General features: G+C 46.8%; 2 protein-coding genes across 2 annotated transcripts in view; both read left to right on the top strand.

The window, feature by feature from the left end:
* The first annotated feature begins 77 nt into the window (after positions 1–77).
* Positions 78–14,641, top strand: HSPA14 (heat shock protein family A (Hsp70) member 14). Its single transcript, XM_066633598.1, has 14 exons — positions 78–226; positions 1,313–1,393; positions 1,493–1,575; positions 2,376–2,424; positions 3,347–3,440; positions 3,556–3,646; positions 4,139–4,243; positions 5,404–5,565; positions 6,140–6,295; positions 8,604–8,706; positions 9,974–10,189; positions 11,646–11,819; positions 12,524–12,594; positions 13,734–14,641. Exons 1-14 carry the CDS (start codon positions 170–172, stop codon positions 13,816–13,818), a joined length of 1,527 nt encoding a protein of 508 aa, XP_066489695.1. The 5' UTR covers positions 78–169; the 3' UTR covers positions 13,819–14,641.
* A 6,516-nt stretch (positions 14,642–21,157) lies between these two features.
* The window catches only part of LOC136657038 (ATP-binding cassette sub-family D member 2-like), a 38,412-nt gene continuing 32,854 nt past the window's right edge, over positions 21,158–26,715 (top strand). Inside the window, exons 1-2 of the mRNA XM_066633631.1 lie at positions 21,158–21,489; positions 23,880–25,422. Coding sequence (XP_066489728.1) covers positions 21,158–21,489; positions 23,880–25,422 — 1,875 coding nt within the window. The remainder of the gene's footprint in view (positions 21,490–23,879; positions 25,423–26,715) is intronic.

The following is a 26,715-nucleotide window of genomic DNA, read 5'->3' on the forward strand; positions in this document are numbered from 1 at the left end:
AAGGAAAAAGTAAGTGGTGTTTGGCTGCTGGTGAGCGGGCCTTCCTGAGGAAGGCGCAGGGGCGCTGAGCCGCTCAGCGCGATGCATTGTGGGGAGGCGCCCGCCCGACAAGCCTGTCTGCGTCCGAAAGGAGGCGGGAGCGGCGCGTGCGAGGGCGGGCGGCGTCTCCATGGCGGCCATCGGGATCCACCTGGGCAGCACCTGCGCCTGCGCCGCCGTCTACAAGGTGGGACCGAGCGGGGGCCTCGGGGCTGCCTGAGCAACGCTGCCCGTGGGCGGAGGTGGTGTCGCCTGGGGGGCGCGGGGAGGGAGCTGGTGCCAGATGCCTTCAGAGTCCTTGTCCCTGGGTGCTGGCCTTCTGCCTGCAGGGAGGTCTCCTGGGGTGCTGGCTTTCTGCGTGCAGGGTGGTCCCTGGGTGCTCATTTTCCACCTGTAGGGAGGTCTCATTTGGTGCTGACTTTCCACGTGAAGGGAGGCCCTGGAGTGCTGGCTTTCTACATGCAGGGAGTTTTCTATGTAGGAAGCCTTCATAAAATGATCCCCCCCCCAACTGCAGCTCTGTCTGAAGTGGTACAATCCATCAGATTTTCCTATCGTTTCATCACTGCCTGCGTGTGGAGGTAGTACTGCCTAGTGGGCACAGAGACTGAGTTTATGCTAAGAGCCTTTACAGCTCAACCCTGGCTTACACAAGCTACAGATGTGCAGATAAGAGAGTGGGCTGCTCCTCTACAGGTATTTCAGGTACTTGTTAACAATGCTCTGTTTCTGAAGCACCCAGCAAGGACAGCACAGCTAGTTTTCTGCTTGCGGGGAGCCTTCTATGCAGTGGAACCTTCATAAAATGATCCTCCCCCAGGAGTATCTGTAACCAGGGGCATTCCATGGCTCCCTGTAGATACTAATTTCTGTGGATAATGAAATCCATGGAAGGGCCTTACAGGACCTGGATGCAACCTGAGGCACCTTCCAGTCATGTCCAGGAGGTCATCTGAGGCTCTCTTAACACAGGCTCAGCACCCACATTGAGACAAATCCATGTGGCCGAACCTGCAGATATGGAGGGTCAACTGTACTTTAAAATTTATAAAGTGCTTTCCTAGTGAGGTTAGAAAGGAAGACCTGGAGCATGGATACTTCAAATTCAAGAACATCGTCCAGCCTTGGCAGACCAGAAACAAAATGATTTTGTGACTTTTCAGGAAATGCGACTATTTTTCTATATGTTTTTCTAAGTAACTTGCAAGCTGTGTTGTAAATAACAAGCCTTATGTTCTTGCTGTGTGCTCAGCTGATGTGTTGTTTTCCTCAGGATGGCCGTGCTGATGTTGTCGCCAACGATGCAGGTGACAGGGTTACTCCTGCTGTTGTTGCCTATTCAGAAAAAGAAGAGGTAGCTTATTCGATCCTTAGGGTTTTGAACAAGCAAAAAGGTGGGGGGTATTTTGGATGTTTTTGTTTTAATGATCTTTAAATGTTCTGTTGCTTGCAGGTTGTTGGTCTGGCAGCAAAACAAAACAGAGTGAGAAATCTTTCCAACACAGTAGTGAAAGTGAAGCAAATTCTTGGGAGAAGGTATGGAAACTAGTAACGCTCTATTTCAGTGTTTCTCAAACTGTGGGTCAGGACCTACTAGGTGGGTCGTGAGCCAATTTCAGGTGGGTCCCCATTCATTTCAATATTTTATTTTTAATATATTAGACTTGATGCTACCATGGTATGTGACTGCATATGGGGAAATGTTACAGCTCTGTACCTTTAACAGGCTATTGTGTATACGCTTTTAACAATGATAGTCAATGGGACTTACTCCTGGGTACATGTGGGTAGGATTGCAGGCTAGGATTGTTAAAAATGTTCCTGCTCGATGATGTCACTTCTGGTCATGACATCACTTCTGGTGGGTCCTAACAGATTCTCATTCTAAAAAGTGGGTCCCAGTGCTAAATGTGGGAGAACTACTGCTGTGTTTCATTTTGGGATAGAGTGTGATTTTCTTCTGCAGAACGGGGTTAAGCAGAAGCAGGCTTTTATTTACAGGTTATGTATGCCACTACGTAGATCTGAATCAAATGCTTACTTCTGAAGCATAATTAGTAACCAGCCATTCTTTGGCTAAGACTGGTAGGCATAATGGAGACTATTAGTGCGGTCATATGGATTGTAGTTTAGATTGTGGGGGGCCAGTGTTAGAAATTAATATTGCAAAAGCTGTTGTTATGCTTGGAAAGATAAATATTAAACCAGAGAGTAAAATCTGTAGGAAATTATTTTAAAACATGATTTAAAACATTTTAAAACATTATATGAATAATAAGATGAATGTTGTGTATCTCTTTTTAGAAAAAAAATTCTTATTTTCTTTGTTTTGACAGCTCTGGTGACCCGCAAGCTGAGAAGTACATTGCAGAAAGTAAATGTTCAGTAAGTAAGAGCCAAACTTGTATTTTCTCCCAATAACATGTGTTTTTCCAATATTGCCGCCATCTTTCTTTATAGCATACGGCCAGCTTGTTGTTCTGATTATTCAGAAATGAGAATGCATATGGAAGGCTGTTTGTGGCAAAGGAATGTTTCTGAGATAACCAAAACCCTGGAGGCTTCCCCAGCCCTCCTAATGCGTTTTAAAGGCACATAAATTCATGACAACCAAAAGTCTTTTTTTTTTTTGCCTCTTAAGTGGCATTCTAAAGCCCTCAGAGGTCATGCATATCCACACATGGCCTCCGTGGGCTTCAGAAAGCCCTCCAGAGGTGACTGGTGCAGAGCTCCAGTTGCCTTCAAAGAGTTCAAGTTGAGACAGATCTCCAGATGGAAAATCCACACATAAGTAGGCTCAACCTGTATCTCTTTTAATCTGCCAAAGTCTGACAAAACAGAAAAAAATTCTACTTTTTAAAAACTATATAATGGATATGCCTCTGTAGGGTGGGGGTTTGTAGTTTGGAAATTGTTACCTAGAATACTGTGTTCAAAATACCTACAGCTTTTGCTTCACAGTATCCTGTTAATCTCAAGCGTTGTCTTCCAGAGAAGGAAGGTTTATCAAGAGAAAGTGTTCCCTAATGTGCAATGAGACCATGCTCCAAGACACTCAAGGCAATCTTCCATTTTTGTTTTTGTAGAATGTTTGATGCCTGCAGCTTGGTTATGGTTCAGGCCTGTGTAATGTTGTGAGATTAACAGTGATTTTGGCTGTGTAAGAAAAAAATGTTTTGAAACAAAGAATAAAGAGGGAATATGAGCATTCTAACTAACCTTCTCTGGCAAAACAAAAGATAATATATCTTTGATTACTGGTAAGTAAAGGTTGAGTCATGTTTTGCATGTCTGTGATCGTTGACAGGTCATTGAAAAGAATGGAAAACTTCATTATGAAATAAATAGCAAACTTGTCTCTCCGGAGGATGTTGCAAAATTGATCTTCAGTAAAATGAAAGGTAAGAGACTCAATTCAGGTATAAATGTGGGTTTTTTTCCCCCCAAAGTGGAGTACGTGAAGATATTTCCATAAAGTTGAACGTGTGTTAATTCATTATGTCTCTTTATCTATAGAAACTGCTCAGTCTGCTTTGGGTTCTGATGTCAATGACACAGTGATTACACTTCCATTTGACTTTGGGGAGAATCAGAAGATTGCTCTTGGGTAGGAATACAGTATTGTTATTGACTATTGCTATCCAGCAATTGTGCAGAAAGTGACATATCGGAACCAGTAGGTGGCATTTTTGGGTTGTACTGGGATGACGTAGTTTCAAAATCACAACTCGGCAGGGCAGTAGATGTATTTGCCAGTCTAAAGTAAGTCACAGATACTGATCTACCTTTTATCTGTAAAATGGGAATAGTTACACACTTGCAATTGATCACTTGCTGAAATGACCATTACAAGCTCACTCTTGTAATACAGCTGCATGATGTTGGAAAAGGTAATTATCCTGAGGCACTAAGCCATTTCTTCCCAAAGTTGCATATACGCAGTGGATCAAATGTATGCACCTGTGGACTGGCCAAAAATGAGGTGTGTAGATTCAGCTATATCAAATAAGGCAAGTGTGTCTGCCATTTTGTATTGAGACACAATAGTGGTGTAAGTGTGAAATGGTGTGCTCATCTCTAACAATCATGTCTATTTCAGAGAAGCTGCTGTGGCAGCTGGACTCAATGTACTGAGGCTGATTCATGAACCATCTGCAGCTCTGCTGGCTTATGGAATTGGGCAAGAGTCACCCAGTGGGAAAAGGTAAAGATGTAGGTTTAACAAGCTAGTCATCAAGCTCTATTTTTTGTGTAACACATTCAATGCTGTGTAGTATATTCGTTTTGCATTGCACTAGTGTTTAGTGTTGCTTATTAAGATATACCAAACATGGAACTATAGTGGTCATGTTAGTGATTACTAGTTTGCATGCCCACATACAGTAATATACTAGTTCTCTTAAGCCCCAATCGTATCCAACTTTCTAGCGCTGTTGCAGCCATGCCAAAGGAGCAAGCACTGCATCCTGCAGTGGGGGGCAGTCATGGAGGTCTCCTCAAACAGAGGAAATGTGTGTTCCCTTACTTTGGGGCTGCATTGCAATTGTATCGGTGCTGGAAAGTTGGATAGGTTTGGGCCCTAAATCTTAATTTAAGCCAGGCTAGGTTACGTTGTTTGTGAAGCTTAGCTTCAGAATTCACAGCTTTCAGAATTGCATAATGCACATGCAACTTTGTTCCTGAGCTGTGGCACCCCTCCCCCCTCCAATAGCTAGGATCCAGAAACAACTATGACTTGTTACCATATTTCTGGGAACACGACTCTGGCTGTAGGATTGGTACCTGGGCAGCCTGTTTCGTTGCTAGAGACCTTTTTTTATAGCTTTGTCCATATTCAGCCAGAGAATAACAATTCAAGGCTTGTAGCTCTTTATTTAAAGATTGATGAAATACCTTTTTCCTTCATTACTGGAGGAGGTTCCTGGGAAGAGCATGACAGGCTCCTTTAGTTTGATTCTGAACCCCAACTGTGGCTGAGGTTCAGTAGGAGTGACAGAAGGGGTTAATAGTTGCCACTGCTGTCTCCCATAAATTTCTAGCCACTGTACAAACAGAAAATTGGCCTAGGAAATTGTCGTTCTGAGTTTTCAGTTGCTCCCTTAAATGATGGTCCCATAAACGTTCCTTTGGCAGTTCCCGCGCTACCTGTTGACTGGCAAATAAGAACAGCAGAGTACTTTGATAGACTTAAAAATACTAACCCTGTTTTAGTGGGGAAGGGATGAAACCCCAAACCTTGACTAGTCTTGTATTTGTTTATCATGATTCTGAAAAAAACTGGGGTAAAACATTTTTAAGGTTGGTGCTGTTCAGAGGAAAGGCATACTGATCTTGCTTTAATGTTTTTATTTTGGCACCCCAAAGCAATGTGTTGGTATACAAACTTGGAGGAACATCCCTCTCTCTCACGGTTATAGAAGTCAACAGCGGACTGTATCGTGTTCTTTCCACCAACACAGATGACAGCATAGGTGGCATCTGTTTCACGGAAGCCTTGGCTGAACATTTAGCTTCTGAATTTCAGAGGTAGGTGCTCTAGAATCTAAAATAGTATGCAGAGTTCTGCAAAGATCTAGGAAGGAATAGTTGTTCGTTTTTCGTTGTCTGCTAGGTTGTTGGCCAAGTTTATAATCATGCATTAGGTTTATTTAAAAAAATATAGATATCAGAGCACTAGGAGACAGGTGAATGCTCCATAGACACAGTGGGTACTCCTTATCCGTGGGTTTGGTACCCACAGATTTGACTTGGCATGCATTCTGACCCAGGTTGGAGAGCTTCATGCGACGGAGAGCCTCACTTGATCTTCTGGGTGCAACCAGAAGGTGCTTTCAGTGTCACCTGGAAGGTCCTTTAAGGGCTTCCTGCAGACCCTAGTATCCATGAAAATCAGTGTCTGCTGAGTCAGGAACTGGTTCCTTGCGAATACTAATAGGCATAGGTTCCAACTTTTTCAAAGTTATATTTCTATATTCTGAATTTGAAGTGTGTGACTGTTGGAAATATAAGTAGGCTCCTGGATTGTAAGTGTAAATCATCAGTTATATATGTCTGAGAGTGTTTCCTCTGGAATTGTTAATAAGACTTTTTGTAAATCTAGATCTTATAAATATGATGTGAGGGAAAACCCCAGGGCCATGATGAAGCTAATGAACAGTGCTGAAGTTGCGAAGCATTCACTCTCAACTTTGGGAAGTGCCAACTGCTTCGTTGATTCCCTCTACGATGGTCTAGATTTTGACTGTAATGTTTCCAGGTAAGCTGCTTATGGAACATATGGCTAATATAGTCCTTGAAGTAGTCTTTCAGTTTCTTAGATAGCAATTCTGAATATTTATTTTGGGAAGTGCATTCAGAAGAAGATGAATGTTGGCATTTATTTTGGTACTTACCCTTAACGATAAGCAGGTCAAAGCTATCTACGAGGGTCGCCCAGAAAGTAATGCACCACACTTTTTTTCTCAGCCTACAGTAATGGTATGAATGCGAAACTTTAGATATACATTATTTGAATTTTCAGGAGTGCGTACACAAATTTTTGGTTTCTTCAGACAAATAGCATAGCTGCAGCAGTGTTTTGAAATGGTGTCTGTAAGTGATGTACGTTACAAGCAGCGTGTCATCATTGAATTTCTCACTGCGGAGAAAGAAGCTGTTGGGAACATTCACAAACGTTTGTGTACAGTTTATGGAGAATCTGCAGTCGACAGAAGTACGGTTAGTTGCTGGGCACAGAGGATGAGGCCATTAGAAGGTGGTTCAGCAGAGCTCCAAGATTTGCAGCGTTCGGGGCGGCCATCCACTGCTGTCACACCTGACAAGACGCAGCTTGCTGATGTGCTCATTCGCGAAGACTGACGCATAACGACTAGGCAGTTGGCGCTGCTGTCAATCAGCAAAGGAAGTGTGGATGCAATCATCCGTGCTCTTGATTACTCAAAAGTGTGTACACGATGGGTTCCGCGCTGTCTTACAGTGGACCAAAAATCTCTCAGAAAAAACATTTCTTCTGAGTTGCTGAAACGTTTTGAAGATGAGGGGGAATATAATAATAATAATAACAATAACAGTATTTATATACCGCTTTTCAACTAAATGTTCACAAAGCGGTTTACAGAGAAAAATCAAATAACTAAATGGCTCCCTGTCCCAAAAGGGCTCACAATCTAAAAAGATGCAAAAAGAATACCAGCAGACAGCCACTAGAACAGACAGTGCTGGGGTGAGGTGGGCCAGTTACTCTCCCCCTGCTAAAAAAAGGAGCACCCACTTGAAAAAGTGCCTCTTACCCAATTAGCAGGGGTTAATCGGGGCAGGGGGAAGCGTTCTTGTCCAGGATTGTGACAGGTGATGAAACCTGGGCTCACCATTTTGAGCCCGAAACAAAACGACAGTCGATGGAATGGCGTCATCCTCAGTCTCCACAGAAGAAAAAATTCAAAGCAACTGCTTCCGCCGGTAAGGTCATGATCACTGTGTTTTGGGACTGTGAGGGCGTCATACTCATGATGTGATGCCAAGAGGCAGCACCATTAATTCTGAAGCTTATGTGAAGACATTAACCAAACTCAAGAAGCGCTTCCAGCGGCTTCGGCGCCATAACAACCCAGGTGAATGTATGATTCAGCATGATAACGCTCGGCCTCACACATGTTTGAGGACTTCGGAACACATCACTAAACAGGGTTGGACTGTGTTACCCCATCCACCCTACAGCCCTGACCTAGCTCCCTCAGATTTCCACTTGTTTGGGCCATTAAAGGATGCCATTCGCGGAAGACATTTTGAGGATGACGAAGAGGTGATTCGCACAGTGCAGAAATGGCTTCGTGACCAGAACAAGGAGTGGTACCGACAGGGCATACATGCCCTTGTGTCTCGCTGGAGGAAGGCCATAGAACTGAACGGAGATTATGTGGAAAAATAGGGAGTGTAGAAGAAACATCATTCTTTCTTGTATGTAAGTTTCATTGTGTTCAATAAATAATTGTTGAAGAAAAAAAAATGTGGTGCATTACTTTCTGGGCGACCCTTGTAGGTTTGCTTTCCTTCAGGGCACTGGTTCCCAACATGTGGCTCATGAGACCCTGAGAAGTGGTCTGCAAGATCTCAGAAAAAAATGCCTTCGATCATTTCCAGCATCTCACTAAGGGCGGGCTCCCTGTGGGGCATCAGAGAGGGCAGAGAACAGACCACTTGAAGCCGCAGCCAGCAACAAAAGCAGAAACTCACAAATCTTCACTGTAAATCTATTAAATCACTAATACATCTCCAATAAATTTGTATTAGGAAAAGATTTGACTGCATTTTTTGCGTGTAGGGGGTGGGGGTTGTATGTGGTCCACCGTGATTCCAATTTTTGCCTCAGTGGTCTGCTGACTCCTAAAAGATGGGAAACATTTATTTAATAGGATGCTGCTCTGACTGTTGTATTCTAGGCCTTCTCTTGTGCACCAGTGATTACACAGGGCATGTTGTCAGTGTTCCAAAACCCTTTTTTCTACAGAAGAGCAAATACACATGCAAGTGTTTCTCGTTTTTTCTTTGTCTTTTTAACACAACAGGGCCAGGTTTGAACTTATTTGCTCTGCCCTTTTTAACAAATGCATAGAAGCCATCAAAAGTCTCTTGCAGAACGTTGGACTCAAAGCAGACGATATCAATACGGTAACAATACCAATAAGTTTGTCTTTTTCCACCCTATTGTTGAGCGTCTCGTGTTTGGAAGATTATTTTGAAATGAGTTGAGCACGTTCGTGCGTGGGTTGTGACTGCTTTCTGAGTTTCAGACTGAAGTGATCTCTGAGATAATTGTAACGTGAGATAATTGTATCTAGAGGTGAGCTGCAATCTCTTGTGCATGTGATTATCATAAGAGAACACATTATCCTGTACTTGCTGCAGTGAGCTGTTGCATATGTATTCTAGTGGGGCATTCCAAACCCTGGCCGGGGGCCGGATCCTTCTGCCCTGTGACTGCAACTTACTGTATAGCTGGGTCACCTCATGACTTCTACTGAGATCAGGGGACAGGGATGCTCTGGGCAACCTGCACAACCTGCTGGGCAAGAATCGCAACTGTCCAGAGTGTCCCTGTCTCCTGATCTTAGTAGAAGTCCAGTAAGCTGCAGTCTGAACAGAACTGCTTTGTTCGTATGCAGTGGTCACGAGTTTGGCGACTGCTGTATTATAGACTTGTAAATCTTCACTCAGCTGTCTCAGATGCATCAGGATTGTTGTTGGATGACCAGGCAAGGCAGTAGCATAGCCAGAGGGGAAGCAGTGCAGTAAGTACTGCACATTGCTGTCACTGCCCCAAATGGCGAATGGGAGGGTCTGCTTACACAGTGCATTGTAGCACCTGCAGTACTTAACCATCCCCCCTAGCTACACTACTGAGGCAAGGAACATTTCTCTTTTTGGTTTCCTGAAACACTTGATGGTTTACTGTTGTGTTTTAACCAGCTAGTTGTATTTGCGTCACCTTTTCTATCATTCAGTTTTTAGAGCAAATTTGTGTTTGTTTCAGTGATACCAGTCTCTTGGTTGCTGTTGTGGTTCTAAGAAAGCATTTATTTTGTTTTATTTATGAACTTCAAGAAGTAAAATTTAAGCAAGCAGTATCTATCTACCTTGTCCCCAGACAAAAGGAATTTAAGAATCTTTTCCCTCTCATCTTGTATCATTGTGCAGTCGCCAGACACATTAGATTTTTTTTTTAACTAGCGCCTTTATTAAAGCCTTCAGTACACTATATGTCATCTTCCAGGGTTAAATTGGATAATGTTTCACATAGTTCTATTCTAAATATTTTAGAAAAAGTCTGTTTCCCATTCTGCAGTTACAGCTTTGTGAGAATACAAGCACTCTTGTATGACTGACATGACGCATCTTTGATTAAACGCATCCTGTTTCATGTTTTCGTATTGTCTAGGTGGTTCTCTGTGGTGGATCTGCTCGTATCCCAAAACTGCAACAGTTGATCAAAGACCTTTTCCCAACTGTTGAATTGCTGAATTCTATTCCTCCAGATGAGGTAATTCCCATCGGGGCTGCCACAGAAGCCGGAATCCTTCTAGGAAGAGAGAGTCACTTCTTAGATGATGAGCTACTGTCTATTGAATGTTCTGCCAAAGATATCTCAGTCAAGGTAAGACTAAAGTGGTGTTTAACTGTTCTGCACTGCTAGCATTGTCACTGACCATCAAGGCATGTTAAGAATATGTACAATTTTTCTCCTTGATTTGGGCTACTACTTATTCCATGCATTCTTGTACCACAAGGAGATTTTTCTGTAGTCATCTAAGTGTTCTCCCCTGTTCATCAGCATGTGTGTTAAGGAAGAGCAGGGTATGCACAGGGCCCATGGGTGGACCCAGGGCCATACTGCTTAGTGGTTAGCATGCTGACTCCCTTCCAGATGCCCTCTTTCCCTGTTTGGCCATGCAGCTGAAGGGGAGGGAGCCTTGGTATTGTCTCTGCTGCCATCAACCCAGGTGATGGAACCAGACAGAAGAGGACTGTCTGAGCAAACAACACTCCGGGAGGATGCTAAAATATCCGGGTACTTCTCAAAATCACTCTCACGGTAGTGCCTGCGGAGCAAGGCGACATGACAATCCCCTGTACTTCCTTTATTGAAGTAGGTGCAAGCATTTGGTAGCATCTCAGCCAGTGGTAGTGTTTTTAACACCCTGGCTATGTGTCTTAAAGGGTACAACCTTGTAATTCGTTTTAGAATTGCAGTGTTGCCTATCATGGGTGCCATGGTTGGAGGGCTTCAAGAGACCTCCTTGGTGCTCCTGGAAGCGCCTTCTGGTCACATCCAGAGGGTGTTCGGAAGCATGAGGATGCAGCTCATGGCCTCCCCATGTCGCAGAAGGCCTACTAGAGGCCTCTAAGAGGCAATTCTGGTTTGTGTGTTTTTTTTTGTCAAAGGAAGCTTTCTGCAGGCTTGCTGAGGCATGGGGAGGTGCCAGGCGACCTCTCTGTGCCTCAGGTCACCTTCAGACATGACTGGAATGCACCCGGAGGTCTTCTGTGCCCCCTCCCACAGATCTCAATATCCACAGGTTTGGTATCCATGGAGATCCAGGTACGGATCCCCTACAGTTACCAGAGGCTAACCTGCCTGTTTTGCTCTATTTTTAAAAATAATGTAGAAATTGGAAACTACGACAGGAGCATCTGGTTGATAAACAGAGCAATTTATAAGCATACTGTTAAAAAGTACTACAGTACAAATCTTTGAATGACCTTATCTCCCATTTAGAAAGGCACAGCGTGTACTGTAAAATAACTATTTTTTTCTGTAAACAACCTGGAATTATAGTGATGTTTTCCGACACGAAAACAAGGCTGAAATCATTAGAATGTGGTTTGGAGACTTGGTAGCCAGTGCTCTGCTCACTCCTTTCTTTTTTATTTTTGCCTAATGAACGAGTACAGAACAGTGTGATAAACCTCAGTGTGCTGTCTCAACAGGCAAGCTGTAGCTTGGTGAGCCCTTGCCCTCCTCAGCTGCCATCTGTGGAAACATGATGATCAAATTCAACTGGAGTCATTTCTGCAAAGCAGTGGAACTGCAAATCTCTCTTGTTTCTTAGGTAGTGGATGAGTCGGGAGCGGATAATTTCTTGGTGGTCTTCCCATCCGGGACTCCTTTGCCAGCTCGGAGGCAGCATATCCTGCAAGCCCCAGGAAGCAATACTTCTGTCTGCCTTGAATTGTATGAGTCTCAGGAAAAAACTCGGATAAAAGAGAGCGATAAGTTTGCACAGGTGAGCAAATGCCAGAAGAAAAGCAAAGGTTTATTTTTTGTTAGAGCTCTGCATTTCCTATGCTGTGTAGAGTTTAAAAGTCTACCACCAGATTATATTTCTGAAGAACCTCCAGTGTTTGCGGATTTGGATAATTAAGCCATTGCTGTGAGTAACCTTTTATTAAGTCTTGACTTTATGAATAGACAGACAAATCCTGACAGTGACGGTGGAATGGAGGTGAAAGGAGCCTCCTGTGTTTGCCATTGTGTAAACAAAGGAGATCAAGAAAGCACAGGTGAACGGTGGGCTCACTTTCTCCCACAACATGTGACTGGCAGAGCAATGGGCCTTCGTCCATGAGAAACATTGAATCAGCTCTAAAGGCCCTAAGAAGCAGCAGTGCGGGAGAAGTAGAGGTGGATCCTGTTGTGTAGGCTCTTTGTGACTTTCCAATACCACATTCTGGGAGGAGGTTAGCTGGGAGCTTATTAAAAAGCTATATTATTTCTTTGAAAGCTTTACTCTCCTTAAAACTATCCCTTCCTTAAAAAAAAATTATACTGAAATCTTGTTGTGGCAGAATGTTTTACCTACATTTAATAAATGATATTGCTTAACAAATTACGTCAAAGTGATCCTGAATCTAATTTCTGTAGCTTTGATAGTGGTTTGGTTTGTTTAAAATAGCTTACATAGAGCTATGGTTTTGTTTTCTTACCCAGATTGTACTCCAGGATTTAGATGTGAAAGAAGATGGTTTGCATGACGTATTGATTGTTCTCACAATGAAAAGGTATGGAAAATCAAAATATTACTTCTCTGGTTCAGCAAAGTGACCCTAAAAAAATGCATCTCAGAGCTTGATGACATTATTATTACTATTACTATTATTATATACTGGCCTTGCAGTTGGCTTAATGCAACAGTGAGACAGGCTTCCAGTTCTAATTGGGGAAAAAAAAAGTTTCACATTGAAAACTTAGACCTAACAATTTGCAAAGCAACTGCTCAAGCTGCAAAGCAAGATTCAGGAAGCTCCAACAGTTTCTCTAATGTGTTACATAACATACGTTGGCAACCTTCAGTCTCGAAAGACTATGGTATAATGTATTCTCTAATGTATTAAAATCTTAAAGTAGCAGCATTCTCAGCAAGCCTTCTCTGTGGTGGCACCACAACTATGGAATTCTGTTCTGGGGGAACCACCCCCTCCTTCATAACTTTTCAGGGAGGGCTCAGAACATGTCAATTTCATTTGCTACTTGGGTGATGTGTAGATGTTTGCCCTCAGAGTCTCTGCAATAGTTCTGTGGCATGGCTGCCTCTTTCTTGACCAAATAGTTCCCTCTCTCTCCCCTCCCTCCCCCTCCCTCACCCTCTCTCCCCCCTCTCTCACTCCCCCTCCCTCCCCCTCTCACCTTCTCTCCCACCTCCCCTCTCACCCTCTCCCTCTCTATCCCCCTCTCTCTCACCCCTCTCTCTCCCCTCTCACCTTCTCAATCACTCTCTCCCTCTCACCCCCTCCCCTCTCACCCTCTCTCTCTCCCTCTCACCTTCTCAATCTCCCTCTCCCCCTCCCCCTCTCTCTCCCCCTCTCCCTCTCCCGCTCTCTGGGACCCATGGAGTAGCTTGATTACTGTTGCCCATTTGCTCTTTTTGCATGTCAGGACATATGGTTGAGAACATACTTTATTTATATGCTGCTTTGCATCATGAAGTTATCACTTGCCAGAGAGCAGTGAGGCTGCTTCTGGGAGTCCTCTGTACTAGTCAGCAGTTGCATGGCTGCATCTGGAAAGTCCATGTAACATCTTGCTTCAGGATGAGGTCACAGTGTTGGTACAAGAGGGCAGATGGAAAGTTTATGTGACTAGATTTGGATTCCCTCCCCTTGTGGTGTTTATACTATTAAATCAAATTTCTGTTTCTTAGGGATGGATCCTTGCATGTTACTTGCACAGACCAAGATACTGGCAAGTGTGAAGCTATCTCTGTAGAAGTGGCATCAGAGCCTTAACTTAGAAGAACTTTGGATTACTTGTTCTGCAGAACAGCTAGGTTTTATTTCAGATTTTAATTGGAAGGTGGCATCAGATGCAATACTCTTTGGAATTTGTACTATAACTATGCGCTCTGCACACACAAAGTATATGACAATATAACCTCTCCACTTTCTTAAGAGGAAGCTGAAAGCAGATGTACAGATGTCCCCCTATATCTGCAGGGGATGTGTTCCTTCCCTCCTGCGGATATCAAAACTGTGGATAAAAGAGGGCCCTATACTTACTGTGGTGCCAAGCACTCATCTCCCTTCCATTGCAGCCTGTTATAGAACACTAGAGGAGGAAGTCAGCCAGAATGCACAAGGAAGGAGACTAGACTTCTCTTAAACGCTAACAGGAAGCTTCCTGTTGGCATTCTGGCTGTCTCCCTTCTCTAGCATTCTAGTTGACTGCTTCTCATGTTCCTCTCTAGTGAAGAAAAGGAGAGATGAGAGCTTATGAAGACAGATAAGTAATGGTTGTGTTGGGGGAAGTGGAGAACCATGGATAAGTGATATAGGGAGAGCACCTTTATATTGAATAAACCCAGTAGGGAAATTGCATTCTCTTTGCAGCTAACCACACATACATAACCCATATATCAAACTACCCATGTTTGAACCAAAGGACTAAGTGTTCCTAAGATCACGGATGTGCCTAATGAGGATGGATGTCTTTTTAAGGCAGGTTTCACTGCTTGTACAATTGTCAAGTTGGGTTTGGTTATTTTGTGAATGGTGTGTTGGAGTATAACTTATGTATTTGTTAATGTGAATATTAAACATTGTTTTATATTGATGATCTCCGTTCCTGGTCATTTTTTTACAATATTCTGTTTCAGAGCCTTAAAAATGGATATATGGGTTTAAATACCAGCTGTTGACTCTTCACTGACATCTGAATTTGAGGCAGCTCAGACTTTATCACTAAAGGCAGGGCTTTTCAGGCTGGGGTGTCATGACGCCCCAGCCCGTGGGCCCTGACCTCTGCTTCCTTAAGGGGCGGGGCCAGCCAGGAGGCAGGGAGTAGGCAACAGAGTGATCCCCAGGATCATGCTGCTCAGGGGGCTGAGGGGCTTGGGTGTACTTACCGGAGCCTCCTGTAGCCTCCCAGGGGTGCAGGGAGCCCTGCATGGCTGTCCACGCCCTGTCTCCGCTAAAGTGGAATGTGATTGCTTCACTTTCACTTCTGAAGCTGCAGGGAGCACTGCAGGTGGTCATGCAGGTCTCTCCACGCCCCTGAGAGACTTCAGGAGGCTCGGGTAAGTGCACCCAAGCCTCTGCGGCCCCCTGAGCAGCATGATCCTGGGAATCACGCTGCTGCCTTCCCCTGCCCCCACCACCACCCTCCTGCCCCCGCAAGAACGTAGAGCAGCTTTCTGCAGCTTTCTGCAGCTTTTTGTTCTTTCTGCAGAGCAAACTCCCTGAGAGTTTGAAAACCGCTGGCTAAAGGTGTGTTTTTCCAGTGAATAAGACAGGATTACAACTGGATGCAATTGGCTTACGACTGAGTAAAATAAATAACACTATTTTCAAACACCTCTATTTATCAAAGATTCAGAAGTGTCTGGTCTGGGTTATTTTCCATATCACAATGCAGAGTTCAGGCAATCTAAAAATAATCTAATCAAATGAAAGTAGAATAATTCTGGTTGGTATCAATTGGTTGGTATCTCCAAGCGGCAAAAGCCAAGGGTTTGACCTGTGGTCAGATTTAAGAACCTAAGCAAAGAATTGGGAGAGGGAAATGGGGGGGGGGAAGGTTTGAGAAACACTAGCGAAAAAGATTTAGAACTGATGAAGGGGTGATAAATAACTTGAGTGGTATGATTGGGGGAGACAAAGTAAAAAATTGCAAAATGTTAAGCATGACTCCCAAAGCCCTGATTTTCAAAAGGTTGACCAAAGTGAACCAATTAGTCTTAGAGGCCTTGCAGATACATAAGCTGAAATGATACTGATTCAATGTTAACTCCTTGCCTAGTACTATTTTATAAAAAAAAAATTCAACAGACCGGCCTTGAGGCTGATAATAACAGGTATTTATATACCGCCTTTCTTGGTCTTTATTCAAGAATATATTCAAGGCGGTTTACATAGGCAGGCTTTATTAAATCCCTATTAAATAGGGATTTTTACAATTTCAAAGAAGGTTCTTTCTTTCAAGAACGACTACATTCAAGGTGTTTCATTCCGATCTGGCTTCACATTCTGGCCTCCATCCTCCCACGCTCAGAGCAGATGGAATTGCTCGGCTTCAGCTTGTCAGCTGCTCCAAGGTCGCACGGTACCGGTGGCCTCGAACTGGCGACCTTGTGGATGTTATCTTCAGGCAGACGGAGGCTCTACCCTCTAGACCAGACCTCCTGCCTGATCTACAAGGGGCCCCCTCTCCTGAGGTTACCACCAGGCTTTTGACCACCAGACTGTATGATATAGAAAGGCAAGAAATGCCAGGCGCATCACGAAAAAAATGTTCCCCTTTGAATTCTCAACTCAGAATTACAACTGGTCAACAACCAGAATATCTGTCCTTCCTAATGCACACTCTGGAGAGAAGGGCCTTTAGCTTGGCAGGCTGTAATGTGACCCTCTCTAATGACTGACTTGGCAGATTTAGAAACGCCTCCTGGGAAGAACATTTATGTAGCTGCAATTTAGGTGAAGTAGAATCATCCATACCAGGGGTGCATAAACCCCAGCCCTGGGGCCACTTACAGCCCTCGAGGCCTCTCAATGCGGCCCTCAGGGAGCCCCCAGTCTCCAATGAGCTTCTGGCCCCCCAGAGATTTGTTGGAGCCCACACTGGCCGGACGCAACTGCTCTCAGCGTGAGGGCGACTGTTTGACCTCTCGCGTGAGCTGTGGGATGAGGGTTCCCTCCACTGCTTGTTGTTTCATGTCTGTGATGCAGTAGCGGCAGCAAAGGAAAGGCCAGCCTTGCTTTGTGCAAGGCCTTTAGCTATTGCAAGACCTCCATTCATTCATATAATTTCATCTTTAATATATTCATTTATGTAAACTTATGTAAATTTATTCAAATTTTAAATGCAAATTCTTTTTTTTTCCCCGGCCCCTGACACACTGTCAGAGAGACTATGTGGCCCTCCTGCCAAAAACTTTGGACACCCCTGATCCATACACATTATGTTGTGCTGTCCCAGATATCTAGCACGAAGACAGCAATTTCTATCTCCCTTGCTCGACGCTAAAACGGCATTCTGAGAATGCTATAATTCAATGCCTTCTGGCAGGTGATGCATACAACCCTCTCAGAGCATACAACCCTCTCAGTCGCACAGTTCTTAAATTTGAGTAATTTGAATCGAGTCAAGCTTTCTGTACCAAGCAACCACTGAGTATATTACATCTTGGCAGTGTCTGTAGAGTAACTGTTTTCTGTCTTTTAAATAATTCGTGTGTGTATGTATAATGTATGTTTATATCTGTGTGTACATGTAGGTGCGCGCATATACATATATTTGTGTATTGCTTAGGTTTCTATTCTCTCTATGGTCTCTGGACAGAGTCTTCACCCATCAAATGTTTATGCCTAATAAAGGTTTTGTTGACTGTTGACTGACTGATACTGTCAGGACACTGAGCAGGTGGCCTACTCATGAAGCTACTCTGGAGCAGAGCCCCACAATATTGGAAAATGACAGGATCATGAAGCTTTTCTGGTTTCTAATTTGGACTAATTTAGAGAGCTAACCTGATGCTTCAATCCCTTTCTCTTCCAGACATCTCCCCTTAAGTTTTGGCACCATTTTTCTCCAGATAGCTCTTCCAAGTACAGCTAACCTGATAACTAAGAAAAATGGTGGGGAGTCTCATATTCTCAGTAGCCCTACTAATACATGACCCTTGCCCAAAATCCCACCGAACACTGGTTGAACCTCAGGAAAGCTATCTCGAAGGGGAAGAAACTATTCTTCAACCTGTGGGTTGTGAAGCCTCCATTTGGGGGCTGTGGCAACCTTTCAAAGTCTTCCTCTTACTGGAACAAAAACTAGATCGAGCCTCATTTTGCACAGTGTATTGGATCTAACTCTCTTGCAAAAGTGCAAAAGGTGAGCACGTTTTTCCAGTAATTTCCCTTCCCTCTCTAGTCCTTTGCATTACCCTAAATCTGGTCCTGAGAGTTAGGGGAACTTCAGGAACAAGATGTTGTGTAGCAAAGGCGGCTGAAGAGGAAAGGGAATTTCTGGAAATCGTATATTCCAACTTGTTCATGAAGGTCCACCAGTCCTCAAGAACAGATTTATGAAGGGCACAGGGGGCTGGAGAGGATAGGGGAAATAGCTGAAAATTGCCCTCTTGCATGAGCTCAAGACAAGCATCTGGGCAAGAGGTTGCGATTCAATCCAATAATGGTACTGCCTTACCAAAACTGAATACTTGATATAATCCTGCACAGCCCATTCATACTATCTTGTCCCACATGTCCTAAGATCAGCTACAACAGGGTTGTGGAGAAGATACAAGAGATAGGGGAAACAGGGTGGGGGGGGGTAGGTGGATTGGGTTACAAGGGAAGGCAGGATCTGTGGAGGATCTCCAGTCTCATACTTGATTTATTGGGAAAACCACTGAACTAGAGTATCAGGTTAGCTGTACAAGCTAGAAGTCCAATGTAGAAGACTGGGCAGGAGGTTGTAGTCTAAGAAGAAACTGCAGAGGAACTGTCCAGAGAAAAATGGTGCTGGAATGTCAGGGGAGCTTTCTGGAGCAAGATGGTACTGAAACCGCTGGGGACTTGTCTGGAAAGGACTGAGGTATCAAGTTAGCTATCTAGCCTAGGAGTCCAAAAGAGACCAAGCTGGGAGGGTGTGACATTCAATAGTGTTGGCCTGCAGATGTAAGATGAAGGCAAGGAGGGTCAAGTGCATTTCCATCAGCACTTGTCTGTTGGCGACATGAAATGGGCTGTCTGGAGGTACAAGACATCTGGTTGGGATTGGAAGTTGCAGAGCTGGACAGAAGTGTCTGCCTTCTAGGTATACAGTTCCACCTGCAGAGAGAAGGATCTGCAGGAAACATTCAGGTCCAGGAGGAGGAAGAAAACGAGTGCCCAAGCCCAGGCTACGAGCTCACCCCACCCTCCCATCCTCACAAAAAGGTCACAGTTCCAGAATTGCACATCACGGCATCAATTAGATGTGAAAAATGCACCACATTTTCAAAAGCAGGAAACGGTCTTTGAGCCCCCAGCAACCTCTGCCAGCACCAGATGTGAGCCGAGGCACTTGCACCTGCTCCATGGAACCTTAGAATCCAGATTCAAGTTCGTATGCTGAGCTGCCACCCCATATTTTTTTCTTCTGGCTTTGCTTAACATCCAACCTGATATACAGCCTTTGAGAACTCAAAAACCTCCTTCAGATACTCTGTGTAGTAGATTGGCCCTAAGAAAGGAATGCCTAAATTGTGGCTTATTATTTTGAGCCCCTTTGGGATCTGGGTTTTCATTTCTTTTTTATGAAAGCTACCTTGAGAATTTTTTTCCCTTTAACTGAACCTTTTATTTGTGGGATTTAGATCCTGCTCACACCAGGCTTCCTGAGCACCCAGTCACCAGAAGGCCTCCAGGGCCCCCGGCACACCTCCCTGGCCACCCTTAGCCACCAGGGAGAGTTGTTATTGTGTGGTCTAGTCACTCTCGCTTAGTCCTTGAAGTTGTAAATATCTCTGTTTGTTTTTGCAGGGTTGCCAAGGGGGAGAACATTTTCTCTTTCTTGGGGACTGAGGTGTCTCCAAAGGTCACAGAAAACAAACAAGCTGTATATTTTTTGAAAGTCCAACCATTTTGAACTGGGCAGCCATTTTAAAGTCAGCTTCTCGGGTGGAAAAGATGCTTCATAATGCCAGGGTGACACGCTCACCTCTATTAAGACAGGCTCGTTTGCTTTAACACCCTTAAACCTTTGTGCCATACTCTGAATGGGGATTAGAATCTGTTTTTGTGCTGGTGAGTATGAAACCAGGAAAGTGGGTCTTCTGGAAGCCAGATCAATCAGTGCAACCAACAAGTTAAAAAAAAAAATAAAGCTGGGGACTCTAGAGCATGGCACGTTGCAAAGCTGCTCCCATTTGGCCTTGCCTATTGCATTCTTCCTGCAGAGAAGCAGCTTGTGCCCTCAGAAAGCCTTTAGCAATGGCCATTTTGTTTGCCTGTAAGGTGTCCTGATCACCCCTCTGCTGAGGCTGGGGACGGAGATTGCCTGGCCCTGCCAGAAGTGACTGACTGTAGAGCCCCTGACACTCTCCATACTTGGATAGGCGATGGGACTTGGGGGAGATCAGGTCACAGTGTGGCAGGTAATTCTTCTGCCACAGCTCTAGCCTGCCAAAAGGAAGCACCTCAGCAGCGAGGGGAATGCTGCACGAGTCTGAGGAAGTTGGGTGGAAGCTGAGCTTTGGGAGAATTAGGACAGACAGAAGAAAATATTTCTTTACCCAGCGTGTAATTCGTTTGTGGAACTCTTTGCCACAAGAAGTAGTGATGGCATCTTGCCTGGATGCCTTTAAGAGGGGATTGGACAAATTTCTGGAGGAAAAGTTCATTACAGGTTACAAGTCATAGTAACTTGTAAGCTCTTGGTTTCAGAGGCAGGCTGCCTCTGATTGCCAGATAGGGGAGGGCACTGGGACGCAGATTGTGCCTGTTGTCTTGTGTGCTCCCTGGGGCATTTGGTGGGCTGCTGTGAGATACAGGAAGCTGGACTAGATGGGCCTGATCCAGTGGGGCTGTTCTTATGTTCTTAAACTACAATTCCCAGGAGGCCTTGCAGGTCTCTTGTTATCTGGTGTGCTCCCTGGGGCATTTGGTGGACCGCTATGAGATACAGGAAGCTGGACTAGATGGGCCTATGGCCTGATCCAGCGGGGCTGTTCTTATGTTCTTAACTACAATTCCCAGGAAGCCTTGCAGGTCTCTTGTTATCAGGTGTGCTCCCTGGGGCATTTGGTGGGCCGCTGTGAGATACAGGAAGCTGGACTAGATGGGCCCATGGCCTGATCCAGTGGGGCTGTTCTTATGTTCTTAACTACAATTCCCAGGAGGCCTTGCAGGTCTCTTGTTATCTGGTGTGCTCCCTGGGGCATTTGGTGGGCCGCTGTGAGATACAGGAAGCTGGGCTAGAGGGGCCTTTGGCCTGATCCAGCGGGGCTGTTCTTATGTCCCTATGAAGGCATGGCCAGGCCTGGGGCATGTTCCTCACCAGCACCAGGTCCAGGATCTAGACCTCCGGTTTCTTAGAGTGCACAGCACTGGGGAGTCAATTGGGCAGTTTTTTCCTCAGCTCTGCCTCACCATGACAGAAAGCTCTGCAGGGAAGCCCATTGATGCGCCTGTTCCTCACCTCGATTCTGGCGCCATTGACTGGGAGCAGCACTATCCAAAATATCATTCAGGCCGCATCTCCAACATAGCAACTGCCCCAGAGTCCATTCAAAAGGAAGTGGCAGCTACTGTAATCCACGTTCAGCCCCCCCACCCCACCCCTGCCAGGTCCACACCTGAGGAGCAGGAGGTACCTCAGCCCCCTTTTAACAAGAAGCCCAGTCCTGCGGCCACAGTACTACTTCTGAGAAAGTACAGAGCATCCTTGACTTACGATGTTCCTCAAGGTTACACAGGAATTGAGTACTAGATTAAAGTCATTGTTTGGTCTTTTTGAATGCAGAAAGGTCTCTCGCCCCACATCTGTAATTAGGTGCTAAGACCCTCTGTGTTGGGGGGGGCACTTTTACCCCAGAATTTTTACCTCAGAAACTGCTGCTGCAGTTAGATTGGTTGTTCCCAAACTGTGCGTTTGTGGCCCACCAGTGGGTCCCAACTCAATTTTTGGAGAGTCATAAAACTGACAATTAGACTAGACTATGTCCATCAAGGTTAACCTATTTGCTACTTGAGGGGACAACTATGGCCAAATAACCTTTATTACCATACAACCACTGAGACTTGAGTGGTTGATAAAGCTTTTCTGGTACTGATGCTAAAAAATTTTGGAACCACTGAAGAGGCTTGTTAAGCTCATGTCTGGACACATCAGTTTCTCTGCTGAGGGGGTTTTCCAGCCTGTTCCATCAAGCATGGAGGCAGCAGTCCTAGGAAACCATGAGGTTGCCAATCCAGTCATCCTTAACTGATGCGTCAAATCCCAGCTGGGACTGTGTTACCCCCTTCGTTTCTCAACACACCGAGGTGGAGGGTTCAGGAGCTTACAGGCCCCCTGTTGACCCATGATCTGCACTCATGGTTTTCTGACCTGAGGCTGGACCTGCTATCTCAGGGTCCCATCATCCATCCTCAGAGAGCAATACTGCATGGAGGTTGAGCGATAAACAGTGCCTAAATTAGGCTATTCAGAGCCACTTCTAGCTGATGGGAGGGTTTGTAAACCTACTTGGAGGGTGTTGGTAGGCTGGTGTTCCCAAAACCAGGTCCAACCAGAGAAATTAAAGGTGAGGAAGCTCTTAAGAGCTTCCTCAAGTCAGGTCTGGATAAGGGTCTGAGTACGGTCGCTCTGAAAATTGGCAATTTTGTCTATCTTGGAATATCCTAAGGGTTGGTTCCTGTCTTCCCATCCTTAAGCTAGAAAATTCATCAGGGGGGTCATTAACACCCCTCCAGTGACCATGGCTCTTTGGTGGGACTTAGGTCTGGTTCTCAAGGCACGAACACAACCCATGGCTACCTGTCCCTTACAAATTCTTTCCCAGAAAACTGCCTTTTTAGTGGGATTGGTATCAGCTAGTTGGATTATCTAGACTGGCAGATTTTTATATAGCTAGAACTTGTATCTGTTTCAGGAGGACAGGGTGTTTCTCCACACCAACCCATAACTTCCTCACCAAGGTTAATTCTGTGTTCCCTAGATCTAAAGAGTTTGTGCCCCTGTCTTTCTGCCCAAACCCTTCTCATCCTAGAGAGTGGGACTGGCTCACTTTGGATGTGCACAGGGTGGTGAATCTTTATATACCCAGAACCTCTACCTTCAGACACATGGGAAATCATACACAGCAAACAGGGACTTACTTATTCCTGTCTGAGAGGGAGGAGCTTCCCAGATGACAAGGACTGGCTCTGCCATGGAGATCATCAAGAAGGGGGATTCTCTGGTAAGTCCAAATCTCCCTGTTTCCAACCGCTGTGCCATGGCCCATTGGTGTGCCGCGAATGGTCCCCAGGTGTGCCATGGGAGTTTGTCATTTATTAGTAGGGCAATGGCTGCTACTACCAGCGGTGCAGTGTGCCTTGCCATGGTGCCATGATGCTGTGCCTTGACAATGTGCAAGCCTTCTCAGTGTGCCATGCGATGGAAAGGTTGAAAATTGCTGCCCTCGTCAGAACTGCTGAAAGAGGCACATTTCCCAGACTATGGCACCTAATTATGCAAAGGGCCAACCTGTGATGGAAGGAATCAGTGGCATAGCTAGAGAGGGGGTGTAAAGTGCTGAGTTTTGCAGGAAACCTCACCATAGTGTGCAAGTGGCCTCTCACCCTCCACTTTGGAGCCATTCAAGGCAGGGGGAGCAAAATGGAGGTGAACACCTGGCTCCAAAAGTGGGGAGGGGCCACTCGCATGCTACAGTGAAACTCCCTGCAAGACTTAGTGCTTTGCCCAGTGTGGTGAGGCTTCCTGAAAAACTGAGTGCTTTGCATCCCCTCTAGCTACATCACTGGAAGGAACCCCCCTTCTTCATGGCAGTCGGCCACAGTTCAGGAGCATTGATGAGGCAAGCAGCACATCACTGGGGGGGGGGCACACAGCCACTCCAGGAGGTGCCCTCCCACAGTGACAGCAGCCGCTTTGGGCCTCTAGTCTAAAACTTAGCGCTTTGCACCCAGGGTGACCAGATGTCATAACTGCCAAAGAGGACAAGGCCCCCCAAAATGTAGGACATCCAGGGAAAATGTAGGGCGTAAACAAATAAAAGCTAAGAACACCTATATGTTGATTTCATGTGTTTAATTGGAGCACTGCAGTGCATATAATTTACATAGAGTTACAGTTACAATTATAATTACAGTTACAGTTATAATTACATAGAGTTTGTTAATTACAAGAAGGCCCTGCACTGTTGGAAAAAGGAGGGCATTTCAGCTCTTTTCCAGGACACGAGGCTGAAAAAGAGGCCCTGTCCTGAGAAAGGAGGGCGCCCGGTCACCCTGTTTGCACCCCCTCCAGCTACGCCACTGGAAGGTGGGCCACAGAGCACAACCCCCTGCAGTCGGTGGGTCTTGCTCCCAGGAAAGTGTGGCCAGGCTGGAGCAGGGAGGGGGCGGCAGCAGCAGCAGCACACCTGGGGGGAGGCGCCTCCCTCCCGCAGTGCTCCGAGCATCATCACCTGGCCCTGGGCAGGACCAGAAGGAGAACTGGCGCCGGCTTTCCTAGGCCCGGCGGCCAATGGGAGGCCGGGGCGGGGCTTGCGGGGGGGCTGGACCAGCAGCATCTCCAGCGCCGCCACCAGCAGCAGCGGCGGCGGCGTCGGCAGCATCCCTGCGCGCTGGGGGGAAGGGCGGGGGCCGGATGAGGACGGGCGGGGGCGCGATCTCCGCTCCCCGGCGGGGCTGAGCAGCGCAGGGGAGGCAGGCAGGCGCGCCGCCGCCGCCGCCGCCGCCGCCTCCCCCCCGATGAGCCCCGCGCTGGAGGCTGCGGGCGGCGGGCGCGGGCGATGGCGCGGGGCGCGGGCGGCCAGGAGGGCGGGCTGCCTGCTGGCGGCGGCGCTGGGGCTGAGGCTGCTCTGCGGGCGGCTCCGGCGGGCGGGCTGCGGCTGGCGGGAGGGGCGGGCCGGCGGGAGGGGCGGGCTGCCCGCGGAGCTGCTGCCCGGCCCGGGGGCGCCCCCTGCGGGCGGCCGGCCCTCGCCGGCGGCCAACGCGGCGTTCCTGCGCCAGCTGCTGGAGCTGCGCCGCATCCTGTTCCCGCGGCCGGCGGGCGCTGAGTCGGGCTGGCTGGCGCTGCACTCGGCGGCGCTGGTGTCGCGCACCTTCCTCTCCATCTACGTGGCGCGCCTGGACGGCAAGATCGTCAAGAGCATCGTGGAGAAGGCGCCGCGCCGCTTCGCCCTGCAGCTGCTGCGCTGGCTGCTGGTGGCGCTGCCCGCCACCTTCGTCAACAGCGCCATCCGCTACCTGGAGTGCAAGCTGGCGCTGGCCTTCCGCACCCGCCTGGTGGAGCACGCCTACCGCACCTACTTCGCCGACCAGACCTACTACCGGGTCATCAGCATGGACGGCCGCCTGGCCAACCCGGACCAGTCCCTCACCGAGGACATCACCGCCTTCTCCCAGTCGGTGGCCCACCTCTACTCCAACCTCACCAAGCCCATCCTGGACGTGCTGCTCACCTCCTACACCCTCATCCAGACCGCCCGCGCCCGGGGCGCCAGCCCCGTCGGGCCCACCCTCCTGGCCGGCCTGGTGGTCTTCGCCACCGCCAAGGTGCTCAAGGCCTGCTCGCCCAAGTTCGGCAAGCTGGTGGCTGAGGAGGCCCACCGCAAGGGCTACCTGCGCTACGTCCACTCCCGCATCATCGCCAACGTGGAGGAGATTGCCTTCTATCGCGGTCACAAGGTAGGCCGGCAGCTGGTGGCATGGCAACTCTGGTCCTGCTTCTAGGTCCCTACTGAGTCAGTTGGTTCATGGGTGCATTATATTGGCAGATTATGCAGGGGACCGATAGAAAGTGTAGCTGAATGTTCTTTTCTCTCACACAACCCCAGAACCAGGGGACAGCCTCTCAAACCGAGTGCCAGGAGAGTTAGGACAGACAGAAGGAAATAATTCTTGACCCAGTGTGTAATTAGTCTGTGGAACTCCTTGCCACAGGCTGTGGTGATGGCATCTAACATGGCATTGGACAGATGTGAGGAGGAAAAGTCAAGGTGACAAGCCATGATGAGTATGTGCAACCTTCTGGTTTTAGAAGCAGGCTGTCTCTGAATGCAAGGGAGGGCACCAGGGTGCAGGTCTCTTGTTGTCTTGTGTGCTCCCTGAGGCATCTGGGAGGTGACCGTGATATTCAGGATGCTGGAATAGATGGGCCTTTGGCCTGATCCAGCAGGGCTCTTATGTTCTTATGCATAATGTTCTCATGTTCCCCTATGCATAATGATGTGTGTAATACCGCTTGGTCATGTCTTGAGCACCACTGACTTCTCTGTTCCACTGCCTGGTGTTGCTGCAGTACTAAGGAGCCTTAGACCAGCAGTTTTCAACCACTGTGCCTCAGCACTTTGGTATGCTGTGAATGGTCTGTGAATGGTGTGCCTCAGTGGTTTGGGGGAGGGTCATATAGGGCCGTTGGGGATGTGAGCCCCCTACTGGCAGTGCAGTGTGCCTTGTCAACTGGGCTCTCCTTATGTTCTTATGGTTCAGCTAGCTTAGTATTTAATGCACAGTACGTGGCAGTTGCTCTCCAGGGTTCTAGCCAAAAATCTTTCTCACCTGTACCTGGAGATTCATGGAACATATGCTCTCCCCCCCCTCCCATCCCCTGAGAGGTTGAATTCCTATTAAGGCCTGTTTCCAGTATAGACCTTTGGCCAATGGGCTCTTGCATGCTTGATGGGTGAGGACAAGATCTGGATGCAAAGGGGTGTTTGATTGTTGTACTAACTCTGAATCTGGAACACTTTTGGGCAGGTATATCCCCAGTCATCACTTAGCAGGAATTTCGTATCCTAGTCTATACATTCTACAAGGCAGGCTTTTTTCACACAAGTGAGTTTAATTGAAGGGGTGAATTTCTGTTCTGCTTTTGTGATAGCAAATGCAAAATGGGAGAGCCGTGTGGGATTGATTTGAGAATAAAAAGTGTGATCTTGCCTGCTTAACCCTTAGGGAATGCTATTCACCATGGCTCCC

This window comes from Tiliqua scincoides, chromosome 7 (genome assembly GCF_035046505.1).
Source record: "Tiliqua scincoides isolate rTilSci1 chromosome 7, rTilSci1.hap2, whole genome shotgun sequence".
Taxonomy (NCBI): Eukaryota; Metazoa; Chordata; class Lepidosauria; order Squamata; family Scincidae; genus Tiliqua; species Tiliqua scincoides.